The sequence below is a fragment of the Megalobrama amblycephala genome, linkage group LG23 (assembly GCF_018812025.1).
Source record: "Megalobrama amblycephala isolate DHTTF-2021 linkage group LG23, ASM1881202v1, whole genome shotgun sequence".
In the NCBI taxonomy this organism is placed as follows: domain Eukaryota; kingdom Metazoa; phylum Chordata; class Actinopteri; order Cypriniformes; family Xenocyprididae; genus Megalobrama; species Megalobrama amblycephala.
Window position 1 is genome coordinate 23080795 of NC_063066.1, and position 25762 is coordinate 23106556.

General features: G+C 36.6%; 1 protein-coding gene across 1 annotated transcript; it reads left to right on the plus strand.

Moving 5' to 3' along the window:
* The first annotated feature begins 51 nt into the window (after positions 1–51).
* rlim (ring finger protein, LIM domain interacting) lies at positions 52–24871 on the plus strand. The gene is made up of 5 exons (XM_048175757.1): positions 52–209; positions 994–1188; positions 21342–21446; positions 21550–21961; positions 22180–24871. The coding sequence occupies exons 2-5, from the start codon at positions 1020–1022 to the stop codon at positions 23417–23419; spliced, it is 1926 nt and encodes a 641-aa protein (XP_048031714.1). The 5' UTR covers positions 52–209; positions 994–1019; the 3' UTR covers positions 23420–24871.
* Positions 24872–25762: the final 891 nt, after the last annotated feature.

Below are 25762 nucleotides of genomic sequence, written 5' to 3' on the forward strand. Positions count from 1 at the left end.
ACATAACGCGAGTTTATACTTCAGCGTTAAATAGGGACTTTTAAGTTGTATTACGTTTCCGCACAATTCCGCACACCGGAAGTAGATTCGTGCTGAAGAGACACTCGACAAAATGAACTCCTGAATAGCTGTCAAGAATAACAGTTATAAACATCTACAAGGCAGACAAGGAAACTGTTACTAGATACGGCTTCGACGGGTATATTAAGGTATTCTTCTATGTTTTTCCTTATTTCACCAGTCAGTTGTTGCGATCGTCGAAATGATGAAGGGCTCGCTGGCTGTTTTTATCTCAGCCGTGCTAACATTAGCTTTGCTTTAGCTTAGCATGAGCAAGAAAGCTATTTCTCCATAGTCTACGGGAGCTAACTTGAGCCCAGCTTGAGCTCATGCTTCAGCTAACATTAGCCTTCACCCGTTTCCTCGGTTCATGGTTGCTTGAGGTTTGTCGTCACACATTACGAAATATACCGTTCCTGTAATATTAGTGATATTAGTCCTAGCAGCACCTTAATGAACTCCCTTATATTTGTAATGTATTCATTGTGCTAATTTAATTATATGTGCCATCGAGGACACACATAAACGTTGTTTGCCTTGAGAATCCAGAGCTTTAGCCTTTAGCCTGTTTAGCTCGCTGATGCCATTTTGTTTTCAGTCAGCTCATTATATCTGAACAGAGACCCGAGAGATCACAGTCTAACTCACGATATTACGCAGTATTTTAAAATGATTGTTCCAGACAGCGAGTACGTTCATGTTTTTACCAGTTTCACTAGCTAAAGGCAACATCAAAAAGACGCATATAGGAACCGTTTGGCCGGTATTACCATATGATGGTGATTGTATCATAGTGAAGCCATGGTACTGGATGATAGCTATTTTCGTTTATTATATAGTTACATGCTGCTTATGTTGGGTTGAATACAATAGTTCTTGTGTCAGTATATGTATCTTTTGTGTGTGTTTTGACTGATTGACACTGTGTTGTAGTTGGATCTGACATCTGGGTCGCAGTGATGGAGGGTCAGGATAATGCAGATCAGGGCAGCAGTGATCAGTCTGAAATACAGCGCCGAAGACAGCTGGACCGTCTGGACAGAGAAGAGGCCTTCTACCAGTTTGTCAACAATCTTAGTGAGGAAGACTACAGGCTCATGAGAGACAACAATCTGCTTGGCACACCTGGTAAATCCTTTGTTTTTTTGTTTTTTTTTTTACATGCTGCAAGACTACAACTAATGATAAAAGTGCTTCATTGAGACATTTTGGTCATTGCATGTGTCATAACAGAGCAGGGTCTTTCCGTGTCAACTCAACCAGAGGTTCTGGTTTAAGGTGTTTAATTTTGTCAAGATTTTTTTTTCATGGGTAAATATTTACAGAGTAATTCACTATTTTGTAGAAGGGGTCAAAATGGCAGTTTTAGCTCAAAGTAATAAAGAAATCTCAGTTTGTTTTTAGATTTTGGTTCATAAACGTTTCTTTTGATATCTTTATTTTTAACCACAGAAAATGTGTACAATTTATAGGGCTGGGACGATACACCTATCTCCCGATTCAATACTATCACTGTATTTTGGTGCTGATACAATATCAGAGCTCCAGACTAACTTTTCCACTGGTTGCACTGGTACTACCAATTTTCTTTGTTCGCCACACCAGCATGATTTGGTCTTACCAATTTTTTTTTTTTTTTTGTTTGTTTGCTACAACATGGGATTAATCAATGCATGCTGATGAATAGTGTCTTAATCTGCATACACTAGTTTTGCACTGATGTAAAAAGACTGACAGTGACACGAGACCTCCCTGTATAGTTTACAGCATTAAACAGCATTTTTCCTTGAGAAAATTTGCCATGTAGTTGATACATACGATATCGAATGTAATTGAATTGCAAGCTTGAGAATCAAAATCGAATTGAATAGTTCAAGCAGAGTGGCTCCAAATCTCAGGTGAAAATGGTCATATTTACCCCCCTTTACAAAACAGTGGATTATTCAGTAAATGTACATCCATGACATTTAATATTTTGGGTTTCATCACTATTTATGTTTGTCTTTCTTCATAAAAAAATATGAACAAAATCAAACATTTAAGCTGGAGAAGTTTTTGAAATTTGGTTGATTTGACATGGACCCAGCAGTGTTTTATTAATTTATTTATTTTAGAGTACATTATTTAGTATTTTAAATTGAACAGAATTTAAGCTTTCAGTAATATTATTAACGTGGCCTTAACATAAAGGATCTTTTTAATTGAGCACAGCTCAAATTGTAGTTCCTGCTGGCTTTCAGTCAGTGTAAAGCAGCGTGACTGTGCTTGCTGTAAGGTGACTTATTATAGCAAATATACAGACCACATGAGATGTTGGCGTAATTGCCACAGACTTGTATTGGATTCCAGTATTGGTTCCTTTCCTCTAAATATTTTTAAGTGTTACTGAAGGATAAATCACATCCTCTTTGCCTTGGCAACTAGGGGTGCTCCGATTGATTGGCTACCAATTACTATCAGCCGATAATCACTTTTGGAAGTTTGAACATAGGGCTGCACAATTAATCGAATTTCTAATCGCGATTACGATTACGGGTGCCACGATTTCGTAATCGTTCAAAGGCGCGATTACAAGGAAAAATATCCACTTACATTATTCTGCGTGTTTTGAGCATGTTACGTTGTGAGAGGCGAATCACTACTACTTAGCGGTCTAACCCAGCATAAAAGGAGCTGCCAGTGACGTAGGTGTACGCTGATGGGAAACACTATGTTACTATATTTCGATATGTATCGATACTGAAATATCTGAAACGATACCAATACTCCTTTCTGCAGTATCGATACACTGATATCAGCTGCGCGTGCTTGCTCTCCTCTCTGACAGCGAGTTGAGACGTACGCGCCTTCTCATTCACACAAAGCGCAGACACATAATAAAGCCGCCTTTGACATACAAGTGCCAAAATAACCTCCTTTTCGCGGTTTATTAATGGTCAAATTCACTCAGAAACAATATCACAATGCCCATCTTGGTGAGTATTGATGTAAAACATTTCAGGAAGGATGTGTTCGTGCATTCGTCAGGTCTTAAAGGGACAGTAGCCGAATAAACGTGCCGCTCTCTATGTTGTTGTTATTATTAATCAAAAGACAAAGAGAAAATCACTTACTGCTCTTGACTGATTAACTTCTGTAACTTTAATTGATTAATCTGTATTTAATTTTTACATTTGATTAGCCTACTTTGTTTTTAATTCAGTTTCTTACCTGATTACTACAGTTAGACCTACCTGAAAATAGAAAGCAGTCTATTTAATTTCTATCTTTATTCTATTGTATTTATTTGTGCTATAGTGTGTGTGTGTGTATATATATATATATATATATATATATATATATATATATATATATATATATATATATATATATATATATTTGTTCATTTGTTCTTTTTTAAATTCAGTTTACCATTTGAAATCAAGCTTCTTTGTGCTGTGTCTAAGATATTGCAACAAAATTACCCAGTTGTAAAAACAAATACATTGAGTTAGCAAATATTTGTGAGATAATTGTAATGTAATAACTGATCAACGTTTATATATGAAAAAAGCTTAAAAGCTTTATCATATAAAGTGATCTCTTCAGAAGAGATTTGATTGCCTAGACTAATAATAAATAAAAAATAATAAATCATATTAAAAATACGTATATGACAGTATATATATTGTTTTTTCCCCCCCGTGGTATCAAATGGTATTGAATATCAGTACTTTTCAAGGTATCGTATCGAAGTTAGAAATTCCAGTATCGTGACAACACCACAGCCTATATATTTACTCGACGAACTAACTCTACAAACATGGAAAAGTGTGATAGATGGACCTCTCAACCTTACGCTAAGGAGAAAATCCAGCGTGATTTTGAGCAGACCAAGCAAAACATGATTATTGGTTCAAACAATGATATAAAGCAAAAAAAAATATCATTCAATGTAAATTGTAATAATCGTAATTTATAATCGCAATTACAATTTCAAGGGAATAATCGACAATTATGATTTTTGTCATAATTGTGCAGCCCTATTTGAACGGCGGACTCTAAAGGCCGATCTCATGTTGATGACGTGTAAAGACATCGGCACATCACGTCTGCACTATAAGCAAGCTGCACACTTGAAACAGGAATTGTCACTTGCACAATCAAGGCAGTGTCGCATCATCACTAAAGTTTATAATTTGCATTTCTTTTTAAGTCTTGCCAGTGTTTCAACCACTCAGCATCCGCATGCTCTCAGATGGAGCGCTCATGCACACTCAAAGCTTACACACTAGGCATGTGACGGTATCAAATTTTAATGTTGCGATAATTGCTGAGGCTTATATCACAGTATGCGGTATTATCACGATTTTGAAATAAGTTGTAAAAAGTGTTGTCATAGTATAACAGGTTTAAGAACTCCTTTTCTTATAACAAAAAGAACTCTGAACGTTTAAATACAATAATGCAGTACACGCACAAAAAAATAAAGTAAAATGTTTCAAACATTAAAGTGCAAAAGAATTATAAAGAACAACAGGCAACACTGCAATAAGGTTTAATTATTTAATGTTAGTTAATGCATAAACTAAGATTAAGAAAGAGCAATAGCTAGATTTGTTACAGAAGATATTTTTTGTTAATGTTAGTTAAATACAACTGATCATTGTTAGTTTTAGCCCAGGTCCATTAAATAATAGTTACAACTTTTGATTTTAGTAATGTTATTAAACTTTAACTAAGAAATTAACATTAAATAAGATTAATAAATGCGTTATAAGTATTTTTCATTGTCAGTTGGTAATAATGAATTAACATGTTAACTAATGAAGCCTTATGTCACTAAGTGTTACTGAAAAACAACAAATAATGTTAATCAGAACATTTTCAATCATTATAGGGCATGTTGTAGTCCATAATAAAATATAAAAATGTTTAAGTTTAAAAATAAATAGCCTATTAAGAATTTGGTGCTGTAATTTTGCGAATATAAGGGTTTCTTTTGTTTATGGGGTTTCTGGGGTCACTGCTGCATTTCTGCTGTTTCATCAGTGCCCTCTGTCTGAGAGTGAACGTGCACTTTCATTAAAGGGGACCTATTGTGCCCCCTTTTACAAGATGAAAAATAAGTCTCTGATGTCCCCAGAGTGTGTATTTGAAGTTTTAGCTCAAAATATGCCACAGATAATTTTTCATAGTATGTTAAAATTGCCACTTTTTGGGGTTGAGCAAAAACACGCCATTTCGGTGTGTGTCCTTTAAATGCAAATGAGCTGCTGCGCTTGGCCTAAGAGGGCAGAGTTTCAAGAGCTCATTCTCTGGTGTCAGGAGTCAGTCAGGATGCACTATAATGTCAGAAACTGCGAATATATGCTGCATGGAGATAGAACAGGTATATGTTAGTTTAATTACGGTTATAACTTATATTGTCTTGTCTTGTTTTTATCCACTATATTAGTACAAGCCAGTTTACCGACGAGTTTTATAACATTTATTGTACTTACACACAAAATATGAAGCGTCTGTTTTCACTCTAGAAAATCACTGTAAGAGCTTAATAAAACACAGTACAAGTGTGCATTAAAATATTATCCATAAACTCTCTTTCTCCCTTGCATTATCATCAACATACATAGCAAAGTACACAGAAAGACTCGTTACAACTAACAGTAAACAAATATATAAAGACCTTATGCCTTTTCAGGTGGTACTTAATAAACTGGTAAACTTTATATCCGTAAATCAACTCCGATGAACTGTAATAAAGTGCTCTCACCTTCATTACTGCCATATCCATTAACACTCTGGAGACTGTAAGCTGGATCACGAACAGTTTACTGATCTATCCTTGAGTAACATATTTTTAGCACAACCTCTGTTTTGTATTCTCCTTTTGTATTGACATTCGTTGACAAAGCAGTCCGGTGTGAAATGATTTGCACAGACATAAATGGATTTCGGTAGAGCTGAGGGAGCATTTTCTTTGAGAACAAAATTAATCCACCTCGTCTTCAGCGGCTCAGATTTAGGGAGTAAATGGAGAGAGCTATGTGGATTAATCCATCCAGCTACAGAACACCTAAAACACTTGGGAGACATTCTCTTCAATGCAGCAATGGCGGACTGTACACTGGCTGTGAACTCGCTCAGGGCGGTTCTATGTTAAAACGGCAGTGTCTGTCAACATTTGTGTGGCTAATGTGACGTCACACTGCCAGGGATCTGGAAACGGCTTGTTCTGAGACACTGCTTATGATTTATGGGGATTAAAAAAAAAAAAAAAAGAGTAGTTGGATTTTTATCATTACATGGTGGTTGTGTACACACTGCCAACACACATTTATGTCCAAACACCATGCAAAAGTGAATTTTGCATAATAGCTCCCCTTTAAGTGTGTCTCCTTAACTCGTTCCACCATGTGCTTCTCGTGTGTTGGACTTGTTTACATCTGCATACAGCGGTGTTGTGCATTTTATATGGTTGATGGGGAAAGTATTCTTAAGATTATATACAAAATTACCGTCTTGACAAGTATACATTTGGTTTTGTTTTAAGTGAATTGTTGAGAAAGTTGTGGAACAGTAGCCTATATTGGATCCGTGCAGCTCTTAAAGTGCTCTCTTTGATTTTTTTCTTTTCTTTGTATTTTGTTGTTTAATTTACATTAAAGGTGCCCTAAATTGTAAAATTTAATTCACCTTGGCATAGTTGAATAATTAGAGTTCTGTACATGGAAATGACATACAGTGAGTCTCAAACACCATAGTTTCCTCCTTATGTAAATCTTGTTTTGTGCAAAAGACCACTGAAAAACAGGCGAATCTCAATATAAAACCGACTGTGACACTACTTTTGCATATACCAGCCCATGTTCTAAGCATTAGACAAGCCAGTATTAACGTCTGGAGCTGCACAGCCGAATCATCAGAAGTTATGCAGGTATTGTGAAGCAAGCAAGGACAATAGAGAAAATGGCAGATGGATCGATAATAACTGTTCATGATTCATGATATATTTTGTGATATTTGTAAATTGTCTTTCTAAATGTTTCGTTAGCATGTTGTTAATGTACTGTTAAATGTGGTTAAAGTTACCATTGTTTCTTACTGTATTCACGGAGATCAGCGAATTTTGATTTTCATTTTTAACCTGAAAACGCTTGTAGTCTGTATAATTCATAAACGCATCTTCATTCTTTATAAATCTCTCCAGCAGTGTAGCATTAGCCCCGTTAGCCACACAGCATTATCAAACTCATTCAGAATCAAATGTAAACATCAACAAAATACATACTTACGTGATCTGGGGCCGTATTCACAAAACATTTTATCTTACCAATAAGAGTTCTCCTAAATAGCAGTAAAAGTTCTTAGCTAAGAGTTTTCTCTTAAAACCTATTCATAAAGCTGCTGAGACAAACTTTTACTAAGGAATAGAGAAAAGTCTTAAGCTAAGAGTAAGGACGGGGTTGACCTCATTGCTATGGATGATGTCAACACACTTACTAACTATGCCCACAGTGATTGGCTGATGGGGGAGAAGTCTCTGTCAGCGATTTTAATCATAAGGATCTTGTAGAACGAGATATCATGTTTCCATATTCAAATAAAGGTTTTAAAATACAAATGTTGCCATATTAAAAAGTTTTTTTTATTTTTTTTTTTAATGTTGCCATATTGAAATAAAGATTTTAAAATGTAGGCTAAGTGTCACAAATTAAACTAGTATATGTTCAGTTAATTGTCCGCCTTAATTGTCTGCGTCTCGAGAGATTGCAGAATTCAAGTGACAAATGATGCTTTATAAACAAAGTTTTGGAGGAGCGCGTTCAAACGGTCTATCTAATCAGCTTGAGTGGAGGTATATATACACAGACGAGAGCCGACTCGCCTTACCTCGACAGTTTTCTGCATCCCTCCGCCAACCTACTCCTCACTCTTGGCTGGAATATGGGGCGAACTCTGTGTTTGGGCTAAATCAATTCCAAGCTCAGAGTTTGGGCAAAATAAATTCCAAACAAATTCCAAGATCAGAGCCCTCGATCCCCTTGGACAGCACGCCAAATACACTATATATATATATATATATATATATATATATATATATATATATATATATATATATATATATATATATATATATATATATATATATATATATACTCTATTCGATCATTTGTAAGTGTGAACCCGTGAAAACAACTGCCACAGGTAATAGTACATTATTTATATATTTATTTATTTATTGAAGATTTATTTTTGGCATTTCATTGTATTCCATAAATCAAAATATGTATTGCATTTATGAAGAAAAGATGCAGCACCCAGCTATTGCCTCAGTGGTGTTCAGTGTCTTTAGGTGGATTAGGAATTTTTGTGATTTGGTCTTAGTGACTTAGGAGTCCTCTTGACTACTCCTAACGTTTCACAGGTTTAGGAGCTAGTTTTAGTGCTAAAATACTTTGTGAAATACTCTTAGAGAAAAAATTTAGGAGTCCTAAATTTAGGACTGACACGCCCATTATTTTTAAGAGTTTCTTCTAAATCTGTAAGTTAGGAGCTACTTTTAGCCTTAAGATGTTTTGTGAATACAGCCCCTGATATGCTGCATCACAAACACTTTGTAAAGATCCATTTTCAGAGTTAAGGCCTGTACACACCGGGATGAATATCGCGCTCAATTATCGCCGACGTTTAACGCCTCGTTACTAAACAATGGGAGCCAATGTGACTGTGCACCCCAGTGTGAAAAACGCGAGGCGTATAAGCGTCATTTTTTAAAAAACGCCTCAGGTTCGTTTTTTTTTTGGTTTGACGTGTTTAACAGTTACAGTAAAACACAACTTGGTGGCACTCAAGCACAAAACGGTCTTGCAGAGCACACATTGATACCAAGACGACAAAGAGAAAGTAAGTAGACGAGGAAGACCCCTACAAACTATCCCTGCGTCTCAAACAGCTCCCTTGCTTCCTAGGTCGTGTATCAGTATACCGTGTCAATGAATGTGGCCGACTCCCTGATCAGTGCCCTGACTACTGAACTAGGGAGCTGATTGAGACGCACGCTATGGGTGCTCTGCCACTTCTTGGCCACACCAATAGATGTGTATTATTTCTGTATTTTTACTGTTTATTTTTTTTCTTTTACATTCAAGAAATATAGAATGTCTATTTCATAAATATGTTTACTTGCACTACTGTCATTGTGACTTATTTGCACTACCGTTTCTGACTACCATCTCTCATATGTCATATATCTGCATTTTTATCTTCTTTAACGTTTTATTAATGTCATAAATATGTTTATTTGCACTACCGTTAAGCACAAGCGCCACATACTGTCAGGGAGTGAATTTGCACGTTCACTCTGCGCATCGCCAGTGAAAATCGCTTGGGTGTGAACACAAAAAACGTCTCGACAAGTCTTGACGCGACGCGTGCGATATTCGTCCCGGTGTGTACAGGCCTTTATATTAGCTGTGTGAACTTACTCTATTGTTTATGCAATGTATAAATGAGCTTGGGGGCGGGGAGCACGAGCATTTAAAGGTGTACATGCAATGAATCGGTGCATTTTTAATCACACTCCAAAACAGGCAGTTAAAACATGGTATAATAAAATATATATGGGGTATTTTGAGCTTAAACTTAAGACACATTCTGGGGACACCTTGTTCTCATATTACATATTGTGAAATAGTGTTCTAGGGCACCTTTTAATGACACTCACTGCTCTTGAATGACTGACTTTTGTAACCTCAATTGTAAGGATTTATTCTTACAATTAAGATCAGGGCTCAACACTAAGGATTTTTTCTACTGGCCTGGTTGGGCCAGTGGTTCAAATTTTTACTTGCTCTGCCAAAATTTTCACTGGCCCCACAATAAAAAATAAAATAGAAATGAAGTAAAAGAAAAGGAAATGGGCCTATAAAGTATGCCTAATTATTGTTTTTGTTGTTTTTGATATATGTAACCTTAATAAATATGGTTATGACACCAAAAGCTACTAGATTAACTTAAGTTGTAAATATTGTTAGACAAGTAAACAGTAAGTAATAAAATAGGAACAAATAATCAAATTACAAGTAACGGCACAAATAAATACAACAGAATAAACATAAATGAAAAACTGTGCATTTTAGGTTATGTAGGCTTAAACAGCAGATTTTCAGGTACAGAAATTGTAATCTAATGTAAAACTATATAACTATAGATTAAATTATAAAAAAAGTTTATCAGTCATGAGCAGTTACAGATGCATAAATAATGTTTTGAAAGGTTGAAAATATAAAACATTAAATACTGTTATTTGAAATTATTTATAAAATGAAAAAAGATGCTTTAAATGTGAAATTAAACCCACCGGAAGGTGGCAGCAAGTCCCTGTTAATGAGTGAGTCGTTGAGATTCAACCGATTCATTCAAACATCTGATTCATTCAGGAAGTGTTGCTTAGAGACACAAAACAATTCTGTGGACTTCAGTTCAGAGTTTGAAATCAGGCTTGTGCTGTCTGTAAGCTCATCAAATTCAAAATACATTTTTTATGGATGTACTGGATATTATTCGGCACCGTGATGAACGTTGCAATGCCGGGTTTGCCTATGCTGCCGTCACATTCTTTACACCATCTGGAGTTTAGCAATTTGGAGAAGAGTAAACTTCATAATAATGTCATTGATTTATTGTTCATTGATTAAGTTGTGTGAATGACACATGGCATCCGTGTACATCCGAGTGGCAATAATGCAATTAAGGTGTTTACATGCCCATTTATTACGATTAAAATTGGCGTACACCACCCAGTTTAATGCGATTATGGTTATTACGGTCATGAATTTAATTGCATTCATTTGATTGAAGTGTTGTTTACATGAGGTAAAGTTTAATCGCAATATTGCCAAAATCCCATTATAATCACATTATGAGGGTGCATGTAAACACACTCAATGTCTGTAAAAATCCTAATTTGCAGCATCCCTATAAATAATTCTACATGATGAAAAGAAGACTTCAAAAAGATCAGTATCGGTGATCGCATCGGCAGATACTGCTTCCTGTGATTGTCTCAAAATCCTGATCAGAGCACCCTTATTGGCCACGCATTTCATTTTACTGAGTAACGATATGGTTTCCCTGCATCCAGTTTTATATTGATCTGTCTCATGGAACTTGCAGAATTCGGTGGTAGCACTTCATAGTTAAAATCACCGGCGTGTGTGAAATGTGCTATACAAATAAACTTGACTTGCCCTACCAAATCTGATAACAAACGCAAACTGTGTTAAATAGAATTTGAAGTGCAAGCAAAAAGGTATCTGTACTACAGCATTTTTCTACTTTACCACAGTAAAGAATGTGAATATAATGGGCCTAATTAAAAGTGAACCAAAGGAAGAAATGTTTATAATCCCCTGTGAAAATGGGTGAGACGTGAGTGAAGATTTGGGAAAAGAAACAAGAGATTACATGTCCAGTGGAATAATTAATGGAATATTGTTAATTTCGGTGATAATTGGGTGATCAGATCGCAAAACAGAATACAAAGCCAACAAAGCTTAAATTTATGGGCTCACATACCTCTAATTCGTCATGAATCCAAATGTTTCCATGACTGCGATGTAACATTTAATTAAATTATTCACAAAGATTTGTGCTTCACTCGTGTCATAATATTCACGTAAAACATTCACATGCTAAAAAAAAAGAAAAGTGTTTTGGCGTATCACCGCCGGTGCTACTCAGCCACCGTGGTGGCGCTCTACCACCGTGGTGGTGTGGTTAAGTTTACCGGCACAGCCCTATTGGCTACAATGCTTAACACTGCAAAAACACGTTGAAAATATAAATCTTTGATGCTCCTCACAAAATTCTTACACAAATATGCAAGGGAGTGTCTGAAGCCTATCAGCCGTCACTCATGAGAAGAGAAAGGGGAATGAAATTGGCTTTCGTGTTTTTATAAGCAAAACTTTTAATCTCAATATACACGATATTCCCTAATTTTATATCACTAGCAAAAATTATATGATTATTGTTAATATTCAATGTATTGCCCAGCCCTAGTCTATACTGTGTGCTGTTCAAAGTCTTCTAAAGCCATACAATAGCTAGGTGTGAGGAACAGACCTTATGTTTATTATGCAAAAGTTATACACAGAAAATCTTCCATTACATTGTAACTCTCATCTTACTCGCATGTAAACGTATTCAAACCTGGTGCCTCAAAATGCATCACACCAGGCTTGATTCCAGTGATGACAACCAATGATGTTTGACATGTGATTCATGACATTCACTGCTAGTGATGCACCAAAATTAGTTGTTTTTTTTACTGAAACTGCAAACAAAAAATGAAGTTTTTTTTTTTTTTTTTTTTTTTTTCAGCCAAATAACGTATTTTTAATAATCGTTTAAATGAGTTGTATATAATCATTTAATTTGCATGCAAGGCAATGCATTTTTTCATCAACTTTCTAATTATATAATTCAGTTTCTACTCCAGTTTGTTGAAATATAAAGATTTGAGCAGTGGCTGTAAATAATAACTCGTTTTCATGACCGATTAATTCAAACATACATTAAATAATGAAGACATTATATCACTGAATGGCTTTCATGAGGTAAATGTAACCATATGTGACATTGTTAACAAGCTGTTTTATTGATGTTCAATGTATATTTCTTGCTAAAAAAATCTAATTGCAATTTGTCTGGTTAAAATTGCACCTGTGATTTAAAAAATAAAATTATAAAGAACACTAGGTTTGCTGGGCTTGTTTATAGGACTTCACAATTTACCCAAAAAAGTTTTTTATATGACTAATAATAATTATGATCATGATTAATTATCATTATTGTTATCATAATTTATCATAATTATAAAAATATTAAACAATATAAGAAATATTACTATTATAATGACACTATTTCACTATAAAATACCAGATTTTTAACCAAAATAGGGTGTTGTGAGCATAAAGGCACCCACACACTACAAGATAATCTGGCTGGTTTTGGGCTGTTGTTCATGCCTTAAAATAGCTTGAATGTAACTCTACACCCTTGCCTCAGTTAGTATACAGGGGTCTATGAATATGCTAATTAGCCCTGCCTCCACTCGCTTACTGAGGTAAACACTGCACAATGGTGTCGTCAGTGGTGAAAGTCATATAGTTCATATTAACATCATAATATTCATCATACACCAGCTATATTGCTAAATACAGATTTTTCATATCAACAGAAAAATATACCAGGATAACCTGGCTTCTCGAGACTCTTCTGCTTCAGAATGTTCATAGTTAATGATATGCTAAAGCCTGTCGGCACGTTGACGTGATTGGTTACAAGGTAGTTTGTGATGTCACAAACACCAGCGATTTCAAACTGCATTTTTGAAACTGTCTTTAGATCACTGCAGTTTTAAATAGAAAAATAATCAGCAATGACTTACGAATTTGCACATGGTTTGTCTTAAAGCATATTAAAAACACTGAATAGATAGATAAACAACATTTAAAAACTTGATTTTCTCCACAGGATTTACTACAATCAAGCCACTCAGGCTTGTAATTGCTTCTTATTACAAGTTTGGAATTATGTTTTGTGGGGTTTGTTTCCCAAATAAATGCAAGTCAATCTCAGCCCTTGTAGAGATGAATCAGCATTTACTGCGATTGAGCCACTCTAAACTTTAACATTAAACGTGCTGCACGTAAATTCAATTAAAAACTGCAGCCTTCTGAACTATGTAATGATCTAAATCGCGATTTCAATTTTATTTTGGTTAATCGTGCAGCCCTACTATAACTAGTAGATTGGTTTGTGTTTGCTCCCATTTGAACTACAGATGTTACACCGCATTAAGAGCATCTAAACAACATTTATTGTTTAAATGCTGAAATTTTGGTGCATCACTTTACACAGCATAACATATTTCAATGTTTTGAACTGAACGCAAGCCTCAATAAATTTGAGAGCTACACTAAATGGGCAAAAGCTTGCATGCATCTGCTCGGCCATGGAAACCCATTCCATGAAGCTCCCACTGCACAGTTTTTGTGCTGATATTAATGCCAGTGGAAGTTTGAAACTCTTCAGCTATGGTATCAGCAGAGTGTTGCTGACTTTTATTAACGTTTACGAACCATGCTCCTCAGCACTCGGTGACCCTGCTTTGTGACACTACATGCTGCTGTTTCTAAATGCTTCCACTTTCCCATAATACCTCTTACAGTTGACCATGGAATATCTAGCCAGGATGAAATTTCACGAATGGCAAAGGTGTCACAATACCATGCTTAAATTCACTGTTCTCTTCAGAACAACCCTTTTTTTCACAAATGTTTGTAAATGCAGACCACTTGGCTAGGTGCTTGAGGTTATACCCTTGTCAATGGGTCTAATGAAAAAAAAAACATATTTTAATAATTAAGAGGTGTGTCCCTATACTTTTGTCCATATAGTGTACATCTATGTACTTTTATTTAAAGCACCAGAACACATTCAGCTGTCTTGTTGTTTTGATTCGGAAATTACATCGAGACCACAGGGTCTTTCGATTCCCTTCTTAGGTCTTAGGAAGCAGCCATATTCCCATTTAGCTTTGCATTTTACTTTAATGGTTTGCCTGTTGTTTCCATGCTCAGAAACAAGTAAACAAACAAAACACACACTTATGAAGCCACCCAATCATTTTATGTCCCAGGACAGTGGAAAGGAATGTTATTTTGGAGCATCCTTTAGCCGTGCACCCTGCCAGGAGATGGCAATGAATGGACATTTCTTGTCCTGGTAAGTCCGGTGGTGTTCAGTACTGTCCTGTTCTGTTGCTGTTTAATGAGTCTTTCTGGACAGCTACTGCATAAAGACTAGATAATTCATTTAGTTTAGAAACTTATGTTTGATGTAATATTCTGCATATCCAACTTTGTCGTAAGACATGATAATATTGGAAAGTATCTTTTGAGGTATTTCATCACAAAAACCATGCCATTTGAAATGTATGTCTTGTAAACTGTTACACATTTTGCCCCCCCTATACACCTGACATTAACGTGCTTTGTAAGATTGGATCATGATCAGATCTTGCTTGACCACATTAAATGCCAGGTGTAAATGTGTGCACAATTATAAATGGATTGTGATTGGATCACTGAAACCACATTCAGAGGTGGCCTGGGTCTGATTGCATTTAAAATAAAGTGTAAATGCAATGCGTTTCCATTATCTGGATTCAGCTATGAAAGTAATATTTATGGAGCTTACACTGCATATAATGTTTAATGTCACAAAGGGTTGGTGATATTATGATATGATCTTATTTCACAATATTTAGAATTTTTTTTCACAATAACTTGTATATATATATCAACCACTATATATTTATTTATAAATATATTTTTATTTATTTATTAGGGCTGTTGATTTAACGTGTTAATTAGATTAATTAATTACAGTAAAAAAATAATGTGTTAATTATTAACGAATTTAATGCACTTGCACCGCCGCAGACCTACGCAGGTCATCTGATATTTCATACAGTTGACTGATGACGAATATGATGCAGGGCAACAACTGCATGATGTAGCCTATAGAATGCAGTTAGAATGTACCTAAAATTCAATATATTGGGGCAAAAATGCACGCGTATGAGCTTTTGACTCATAGTTTGACTCACATCATATGATATAGTTAAGCTATATCACATGAGCAACGAGTGCAATATCACACGAGTAATGAGCACAATATCACGCAAGTGCTGCACGAGTGCGAATGCGTTACTGATTTTATACAACAGTTCAATAAATCAGAAGTTAATATAGTTTTTTTTTTTTTTTTTTTGACACAATATTTTCTGTTAAACTCAATTTTGCCAATGTAAATATGAAGACAAAGCAGAACTTTTCATCTCCTAGCACAGCACTTCTCAAAGTCCGGACTCCGGTCCGGATCCGGACCCGGAGGGAATTCAATCCGGACCCGCCTCCATTTCGTAGTTCAACAGCAGTAATTGTGTGTAAGGGATTAAAAGTCTGGATTTCCTACTTTGATAAACGCATGTCAAAATAATTTGTTTAGTGTTTTATGTCTTTTTGGAGATGGTCCGAAATTAAAGCGAAGGCGAGATATTTAAAGTTTTCCTCCGTGATTCAGTTGCCATGACATCCAGTGAGTCGCGCGACGCCACACTTCACTGCAGTAACTGTTAAGTGATTGAATGGGTGTGGAGCAGTGGTTCTCAACCTGCGGCCCGTCACAAATGTAAATGCGGAGCGATATGCCGACCACAATTAAAAAAAAAATAAATAAATAAATAATATATATATATATATATATATATATATATATATATATATATATATATATATATATATATATATATATATATATATATATATATAAAAATAATAGCATACAATTTATTTTTGTTTTAAAATTTAAATTAAAGTGAATTAAATAAATATAAATGAGCTATAATGCCTTATTTGTCATATAAAATAATTTTGGTGAGTATTTATTATTTTCAGACATCAGGCAATGTAGGCTAATGACGCAATCACTCAGTTAACGAAACAAACACAAGTGCGCGCTTAGGAAGAATTCAAACAGTAGCCATTAATTTTGTAAATTTAAGCCTCAAAATGGTCAAATTTGTTATTAAAGGAAAAAAAACTAAATGTGAAACATAAAATGAAGGAACGCATGCAAACAAGAAGAGTCGCAGCATCAGCAGTAAAGGTAAGAAGAATTGAAGAATCCGTTTGCTGTTAATGAGCGAGATGGGCAGCCTTCCTGTTTGCTCTGTAGTAAAGTACTTGACAAGCAAAACCTACAATTTCAAAAGACTGAACTGTGAATTCGATGTGTTTGTTTGGTCTATTTTAAATCAGTAAAAATAACCGCATCAGCGCACCCGCAGCTGGATGAGCCCAACTCTGCGCGCGCTCGCGGATCAGATGCTGCGCGAGGGATTGCGACATGACAGAAAGCTTGATATCGTCAGAGATTGTAATTAGCCTACAGTGCGCTCAGTGTTGTTTGTAAAAAGAGCTGAGTAACATTTGCTTATTAAGGCGTTTATGTGATTGTTTAGTGACTATTGCGATGCTGTTGAAGAGAGTCATACAGTCATACAGAATTAAATAGCAACTTAAAGTGATTGTATATACAGTTTGTGTTCATTGAGCATTACTGATAATTATTGTAAAGCTAATGTCAGTAAGTTAGTTTTTATTTGTTATTTATTGTGTGCAACATCTACTTATAATAATAGTATTATCTGCTAATACCATAACATTAAATCTGATTGGTTTGCATTGGTGACGTCATATGTAAATTATATGCGGACCGTGAGACTTGCACTTGGACCATTGTGCGGCCCACTGGGAAAAAAGTTTGAGAACCACTGTCCTAGCAACACAGCGTTTCATTTCTGAATCCACATTTTGAATGGGTGAACCAATGATTCAATGGACTGCACTGCACAGTTTTTGTGCTGATATTAATGCCAGTGGATGTTTGAAACTCTTCAGCTATGGTATCAGCAGAGTGAGAGGATCACTGTACACATGAGAGCGCTTCTGTTGGGTGTCATTCAGCACTATTCCGCCAATCCTGCCTTCACTAACTGCAATCAACCAATCAATCAATCAATTCAGCAGAGTGAATTTATAATTCATAAAGAGAACAATTTACTTCACTCCTGAATGAATTAGTCGTTTTAACGAATCGAATGAATGAACGAATGAATGAATCAACCAATCAATCAATGACTTAATCATTAAGATATTTACCTCCACCTACTGGCAGGTTTTAGAATATAATTTCATTTAAAAAAATAAAAAAAATCATATTTCCATATTATTAAAAAAAACAAAAAAACAAACAAAAAAACATTAAAGATATAGTTAATCCAAAAATAAAAATGCAGTAATCATTTACTCAACTTCATGGTCCAAAAATGTATGTGTAATAAATTCTATGCTGAATCAAATAGTGAAGACTATGCAGAGTTTTATCTTACCTGGAAAAGTTTTTTTTTTTTTTTTAATTAAATTGATTCTTATTAAATTGGGCCTACAAAATGTATTCAGTCAAAAGCAGTGACTGATTTTTCTCTTTGCCTTTTGCTGTTTAATTAACATTATCATACCGCCCATGTCATGGAATGAAGCTAAAAATGAGATCCAGATATAAAAAATATCCAAATACTCTTGGGATGTAAAGAGGGCTTTTGTTTGTTGTTGATTTATCCAGTGAATATTTTTGCAGGTTATTTGCCTTTTATTATATGATTATTGCACTGTTTTATACAAGCACAAGGGGGAGTTATACATAGACCAAAAGAAGCCAATTAAGTTTTCGTGCAATATATTCAAAGCCATTTGAAGCCATTCCATAGCTTAATGTGAGGGACAGAAGAATGTTTACATCATTATATTAAGGTTTGCGGCTGTCAATCATTCTATTCTGTTCATTCTGTTCAACATTCACACAGCGCGTCTCTCCAATATGATATATATAATTCCTGATCTGTAGATAAAGAATGAATTGGCATCAAATGCAAAATAACTGGAATTTAAAACTGTAAAGAAACAAATTATCCATAAACTGTTGGACAGATTTGTGCGCTTGACATTCCTTCTCTTTGTGCCATTAACTTTCCAAAGCGCACTTGTGCAGCGCTGCGCACTGTCACTGTTGCTTTAAGCACATCATTCTGCACCTAGGATGCACATAATTTGTGCCACTCCGTTTTGAAGCGTTTCATATTATCATGGTTTTGCACACTAAAACATTATTAAAAATAAAATCTTGTTCTTTCCTATATACATTTAAAGGTGCCCTAGAACTTCGTTTTAAAAGATGTAATGTAAGTCTAAGGTGTCCCCTGAATGTGTCTGTGAAGTTTCAGCTCAAAATACCCCATAGATTTTTTTTAATTAATTTTTTTTTAACTGCCTATTTTGGGGCATCATTAACTATGCACCGATATATAGGTTGCGGCCCCTTTAATTCTTGTGCTCCCCCGCCCCCGGAGCTCGCGCTTGCCTTGAACAGTATAAACACAGTTCACACAGCTAATATAATCCTCAAAATGGATCTTTACAAGATGTTTGTATACATCGGATCATGTGAGTATTGTATTTATTTGGATGTTTACATTTGATTCTGAATGAGTTTGATAGTGCTCCGTGGCTAAAGCTAACATTACACACTGTTGGAGAGATTTATAAAGAATGAAGTTGTGTTTATGAATTATACAGACTGCAAGTGTTTAAAAATGAAAATGGCGACGGCTCTTGTCTCCGTGAATACAGTAATAAACGATGGTAACTTTAACCACATTTAACAGTACATTAGCAACATGCTAACGAAACATTTAGAAAGACAATTCACAAATATCACTAAAGATATCATGGATCATGTCAGTTATTATTGCTCCATCTGCCAATTTTTGCTATTGTTCTTGCTTGCTTACCTAGTCTGATGATTCAGCTGTGCACATCCAGACGTTCTGCCCTTGTCTAATGGCTTGAACATGAGCTGGCATATGCAAATATTGGGGGCATACACCCCAGCTGTTACGTAACAGTCAGTGTTATGTTGAGATTCGCCTGTTCTTCAGAGGTCTTTTAAACAAATGAGATTTATATAAGAAGGAGGAAACAATGGAGTTTGAAACTCAGTGTATGTCTTTTCCATGTACTGAACTCTTGTTATTCAACTATGCCAAGGTAAATTCAATATTTAATTCTAGGGCACCTTTAAAATAAGCATATTTTAATTTTATAATATTTGTTTGTGCGTGTATGTGTGTGCATATGTAATAAATATACTAAATTTTTATATAAATGTAAATTACACACACACACACATTGCTGTCCCCTCAAAATAACTCAACACAGCCATTAATGTCTAAAGCCGCGCACACACTTAACGATTGTGAGGCCGATTATGAATGTAAATTGATACTTATGACTGATCGCGCTCAAACGCGTCCAGTCAGAGCCAGTTGCGTTCAGTCTGCGATTAGTTGTTCAAATTCCATGTGTAAGTATATAAATCTGCTTCAGTTCATACTGTATATGAATTATACATTTTATGGCCTTTTCTGTGATTGGTCAGTTTGTTGTGATTATTTCAGTTATTTACTGATTTGAATAAATTACTTATTTAAAGGTGTTAACTGTAATCTTATGCTGCAAAATAGCTATGAATGTATTAAATTCATCACAAATATTTAAGAATGAAGCACACACAAAATGCATGAGAAAGCCCTAAAATAGACCATTAATCGTCTTAAAGGTGGTACAGAGGATGTTTTCGTCGACTGAGTTTTTGAAATGAGCGCATGCGGAAGAACAATCCCCCTCCTTCACAGCTCATTTCAAGTGAACGCCTCCCAAAACTTGTGCACGAGTGTTTGTTTACCACTGGCATTCGCTGTGTTATTAAGCCGGGCACACATTTTACGACTAGCTAAAACATTCTGAATGTGCTCAACATGCAACGATAGTTTCCTGCTCCTGAAGCAGATTTATATACTTTCACATGGAATTTGAACACCGACTGTAATCGCAGACTAAACGCAACTGGCTCTGACTGGACGCGCTTGAGCGCAATCAGTCATAAGTATCAATTTACATTCATAATCTGCCTTACAATCGTTAAGCCGCGCACACACTTAGTGGATTCATTATGTCGGACTCACCACAGGTGACTCATAATCTGCAGTTGTTACTCCTGTCTCCTGACAAAAACATTGCATGCGGCGCATGTAGAGTGTGGAAAGTTACTAGAGCGCGCAGCCGCGCGTCTCTCACAAGGAACGTCATGGCAGTGATTGACAAACCAGAGGGCCAATCCGCGCACGTCTCTCACAATGGCAGTGATTGACAAGCCAGAGGGCCAATCGTTTACGCGATGATCGCGTAAACGATTGGCTGATGTTTTTAAGGCCCTACCTCGTGCACAGATGATGTATATTAATAATATTCCTTTCAGTGCAACTAATAAATAGTCTTTTATCACTTAGTAAAGATAGTTTCAAGTAATATTGCAAAAATGTATAAAACAAAACATCCTCTTTACCACCTTTAATCGCCAAAGCCCTAAAACTGGCAATTATTCGGCATAACCACAGTTATTTTTTGGACAATTAATCATGCCAACTCTAACAATAATCAGTTCATTTCATTGATCTGATTGACTTTGCCTAGGTCACAAATCCCTGCAAAATCCCCAGTTTTTCTCTGTTGTCACAAAATTTAACTATTATGTTTCTTGGTTAGGTGAAATTACAGCAGATGAACTTTTGAGCCGCCTTCGGCAGGTAAAGGATGGCCCTGATTTACCAAGCAATGGCACAACTGAGGAAAGAAGGGAGGGGCCTGGTGGTAAGTCAGTTGTAAATTGCCCAGTTAGTATATAAAATTAATATTTTCCAGGTGACTTTTCTTGTGATTCTGCCCTGTTTTGATCATTTCTTGTTATTCTTAGCAACAGAGGTGGAGGGAACTGAGGAAAATCCCAGTGGGGAGACCCTTCTTGATTGGCTCAACACAGTACGACAGACGGGGAATACAACAAGGAGCGGTTACCGGGGTAACCAGTCATGGCGGGCTGTGAGCCAAACCAATCCCAACAGTGGCGATTTCCGTTTCAGTTTGGAGATCAATGTCAATCGCAACATTGCTGAACAGCAAACGCAGACAGAAAGGCTGGAGGGGGGCCAGGAAAGAGCAGATGGCCCTGTGTCTGAGCCGGAGAGTCTCATGGAGACTGCAGAGGTGGTTGAGGAACCAGTGGTAGACGAGCTGGCTGTTATAGTAGAGCCAGAGCTTCCAGTTCCTAGCACCCTGTCTCTAAACAGGGAAGTTAATGCTTCAGCTCCCCCAACTTCAGCTCCCCCAACCCTAGTTCCCCCAACCCTAGTTCCCCCAACCCTAGTTCCCCCAACCCTAGCTCCCCCAACCCTAGCTCCCCAACCCTAGCTCCCCCAACCCTAGCTCCCCCAACCTTAGCTCCCCCAGCCTTAGCTCCCCCAACCATAGCTCCCCCAACCATAGCTCCCCCAACCATAGCTCCCCCAACCTTGGCTCCCCCAGCCTTAGTTCCCCCAGCCTTAGTTCCCCCATCTTTAGCTCCCCCAACCTTGCCTCCAGTGGAGCAACCACGTAGGGGTCAAATAAGAGCTCGCAGTAGAAGCCCAGAGCAGCGTCGGACAAGGGCTCGTACTGCAAGAGGTCGTTCACCGCTCAACCTTGAAAGATTGGATGGACTTCCACCTACTCAGCATGGCCTACCTTCTCGACATCCTGAGATCCTTCCTGAGCCCCAGGTAGAGGGAAGCTCAAGGACTCGGCAATTGTTTTTGTCCAGGCAGAGCACTGTGGAAATGGAAACTCAAGAATTGGGAACAGCACCTGACTTACCTGGAACACCACAGGAAAGAGAGATAAATGCTGGAGAGGCAGGAGCCTCAGGTCGTCGTCCTCCAACCATAATGCTGGATTTGCAGGTACGTAGGGTGCGTCCCGGAGAGTACCGCCAGAGAGACAGCATTGCTAACCGCACAAGGTCTCGTTCGCAGACGTCCAATAACACTTTATTATATGAGACTGAGCGTGGAGGTTTCCGTCGGACTTTCTCCCGCTCTGAGCGGGCTGGAGTGAGAACATACGTCAGTACTATCCGCATTCCCATTCGGAGGATCTCAGATGCTGGACTTGGTGAAGCCACTTCTTTGGCTCTGCAGTCTATGATTCGTCAGATCATGACTGGTTTCGGTGAACTTAGCTACTTTATGGACTCGGACTATCCAGACTCGAACCGTGAAGACAACCCACCAGCAGACCTTACTGATGCACTGGGTAACCCTGATGCTTCTACTGGAACTGCTGCAAGTGAAGCTGATTCCCATCTTCCTGGGCATGGAGGCTCGAACCAGGGTGGTTTAGAGGCACGGACAGAGGAAAGGGAAGTGGAAGGTGGACTGCCTGGTGCTGCTGGTCCTCGGGAAAACAGAGGAAGACAACGGGCTCCCATCAGCCTGGATGAAACTGGATCTCTGCCCTTTCTGCGACTTGCGCACTTCTTCTTGCTCAACGAGGAAGATGATGACCAACCCAGAGGTCTAACCAAAGAGCAGATTGACAACCTATCCATGCGAAACTTTGGGGAAAGCGATGCACTCAAGACCTGCAGTGTCTGCATTACAGAGTATGCTGAAGGCAACAAATTGCGGAAGCTGCCCTGCTCTCATGAGTACCATGTGCACTGTATCGACCGCTGGCTTTCAGAGAACTCAACCTGCCCTATTTGCCGCAGGGCGGTTCTTGTTTCCACCAACCGCGAGAGTGTTGTTTAGCCAAAATTGGTTTTGCGGCACTCTCAATAGGTTTCATGTCTCTTTTCCTCTCTTCCTTTTACATTTATTACCTAGTCATGTGAGGACTCTTACTGAGATTTTTCCATACATCCTATATGAAGTCATTAAGTTTTATCAGATTTGCTGGTGCCAAGATCCCCCCCGAACTATACATCACTGTATTTTGACTGATCTTACAATAAATATTGGTGCAAGACACAACCGATGAAGATCATGCTGCAATCCCTGATCTTTTACATATATTGAAGAGCAACATTCGACAAAATTATAGGATGAGGGGCAATGTAGAAACACTTTTGTGGTACATATACTTTCATACTAAAACAGAGATTTGAGTTGTACTTTTAAGCAAGTATCATATTATAACAAACATTGTGTTTTAATAAAAGTTAATGATTTGGTAATATTGTAGAGCATCGGGAATTGCATTAAGGATCAAGAATAGTGTAATCTGCTTAGCATCCACAAATACTTTTCGATTGGAAAATACATTAAAACTGTCACACTGTGCTACATCTGAAATGATTTGTTTCATACAGTGTTGGTTGTGTGTTGGTATGAAAGCATAGTGTGTGTTGTACCAATTGCACCATTATCATAAATGACTAAATGCAGATAAATAGTAGGAAATTCATGGAGTAGTTCTTAATGAATTTGTCATTCTGTATAGAATAGATTTTGATTTGGCATTTGAAAGTGTTCTGTAATACTGGTTTTGAAAACCATATGGTCAGACACTTTTCTTTTTTTAAAACAAAACAAAAAAGGCTGTAAATATGCTATGTTGACACATCAGGTTGTATTTTCACCTGTCTTCCCAAATGACGATAATGCATCAGTTGGCTGACTCAAACATATTTCATATATCTTAAGAAATAAACTTGGCTACATATAGGCAATGTTGTGCAATGCTAATAAGGAAAATGTAAAGGAAGTTGACAAATTGACTTGTATGTTGTAGTCTGTAAATATTAACATTTAAAATGAAGACTTAAATGGAAGTTTTTCTAACAGTTCTGTACATTGAGAATAGCACCATTTATCTTACTCTGAGGAGGAAATTATTTTCTCATGTAATGGTTGGTTCATATGCGAGCTAAGGTTCTTTATTCCCATGCGAGAGTAAAAAATGCAGTGTTATTTAGAGACAATAGATGAAATATCTGTTTCTGTGTTGACTTGGGAGACTAACCCTAAGCAAAATGTTCTCAACCATGAGTTACATCAACATTTCATGTATCGTAAGCAAGCCAACCATTGTTAAAATGCATATTAAATTCAGTTCTGAGGTCATGTATTATAAGAGCAAGTTACTCAAATAGAATTAATTAATTTTGTCAGCATATTTATAGGTTATATTTTTGAGTCAATATTTTGACTAGCTTCCAGTTTGCTGTGTTTGAAATGAATAAAATGTTTTCCTCAACTGTCTATTTCTCTGTGCCCTCACCAGTGTCCCATCATGTTAAGTGCTGCTGTGGAATAATAATAATAAAAAAAAAACATAAAGTGAATCATACAGCCCTGTTATCAGGGAATCTAATTTAGCAATACATGCCCTTGAACATCTCATAACATGATGCTGTGGGGGGTGGGGATATATAATTATATATAATTATATATATGTGTGTGTATGTATACACACACCTACACATGTGCGTATATATTCTGGATAAGGTTTTATGGTTTGGTTTGTATTTTAATTAATAATTATGGTTTTCCATAAATGTTCAATATTATTTTGAATGAAATTTGGATTATTTAGGTGACATTTGCTTGTAACCACGCCAGTGCTTACGGCACAGATGTTGCGCACTTTCTGCTTGGCTGAGAGAGAGTTAATGATCGGTCTGTTCTGGCTTTATCAAGCCATAATGTTATTTGTATATTATAATAAAAAGTGTACAGCAACAAGACTGGTTTGTTGTTTAGAAAAAAAAAGTGCATGATTTTAACTGTTAATTTTTGTTAATTTAATATGACATGTCTGCATTATTTGTAGCTTAAGCACTAATTTCAAACTTTTTCAAAACTCTTAACAGAAAGGTCACAACTGATGATTGAAATGCACATTTTTTTCCAGATCTATCACTTTTTCCAGTTGCTTGGATACAATACACATTGAATTAAAGTCACATTTTCAAACACTCAACAAAACATCAAAATTTTACCATTTTAAAAATGCAATTCACACATTACATCTGAGATGCAGTGTCATTCCACTACATTCATCTAACTATCATCTTGTACAACTGCTCCAAAAGATAACTAACTGTTGCATTACTCTTAATGCATAGTTTTATGGAAACTGACAAACCATAT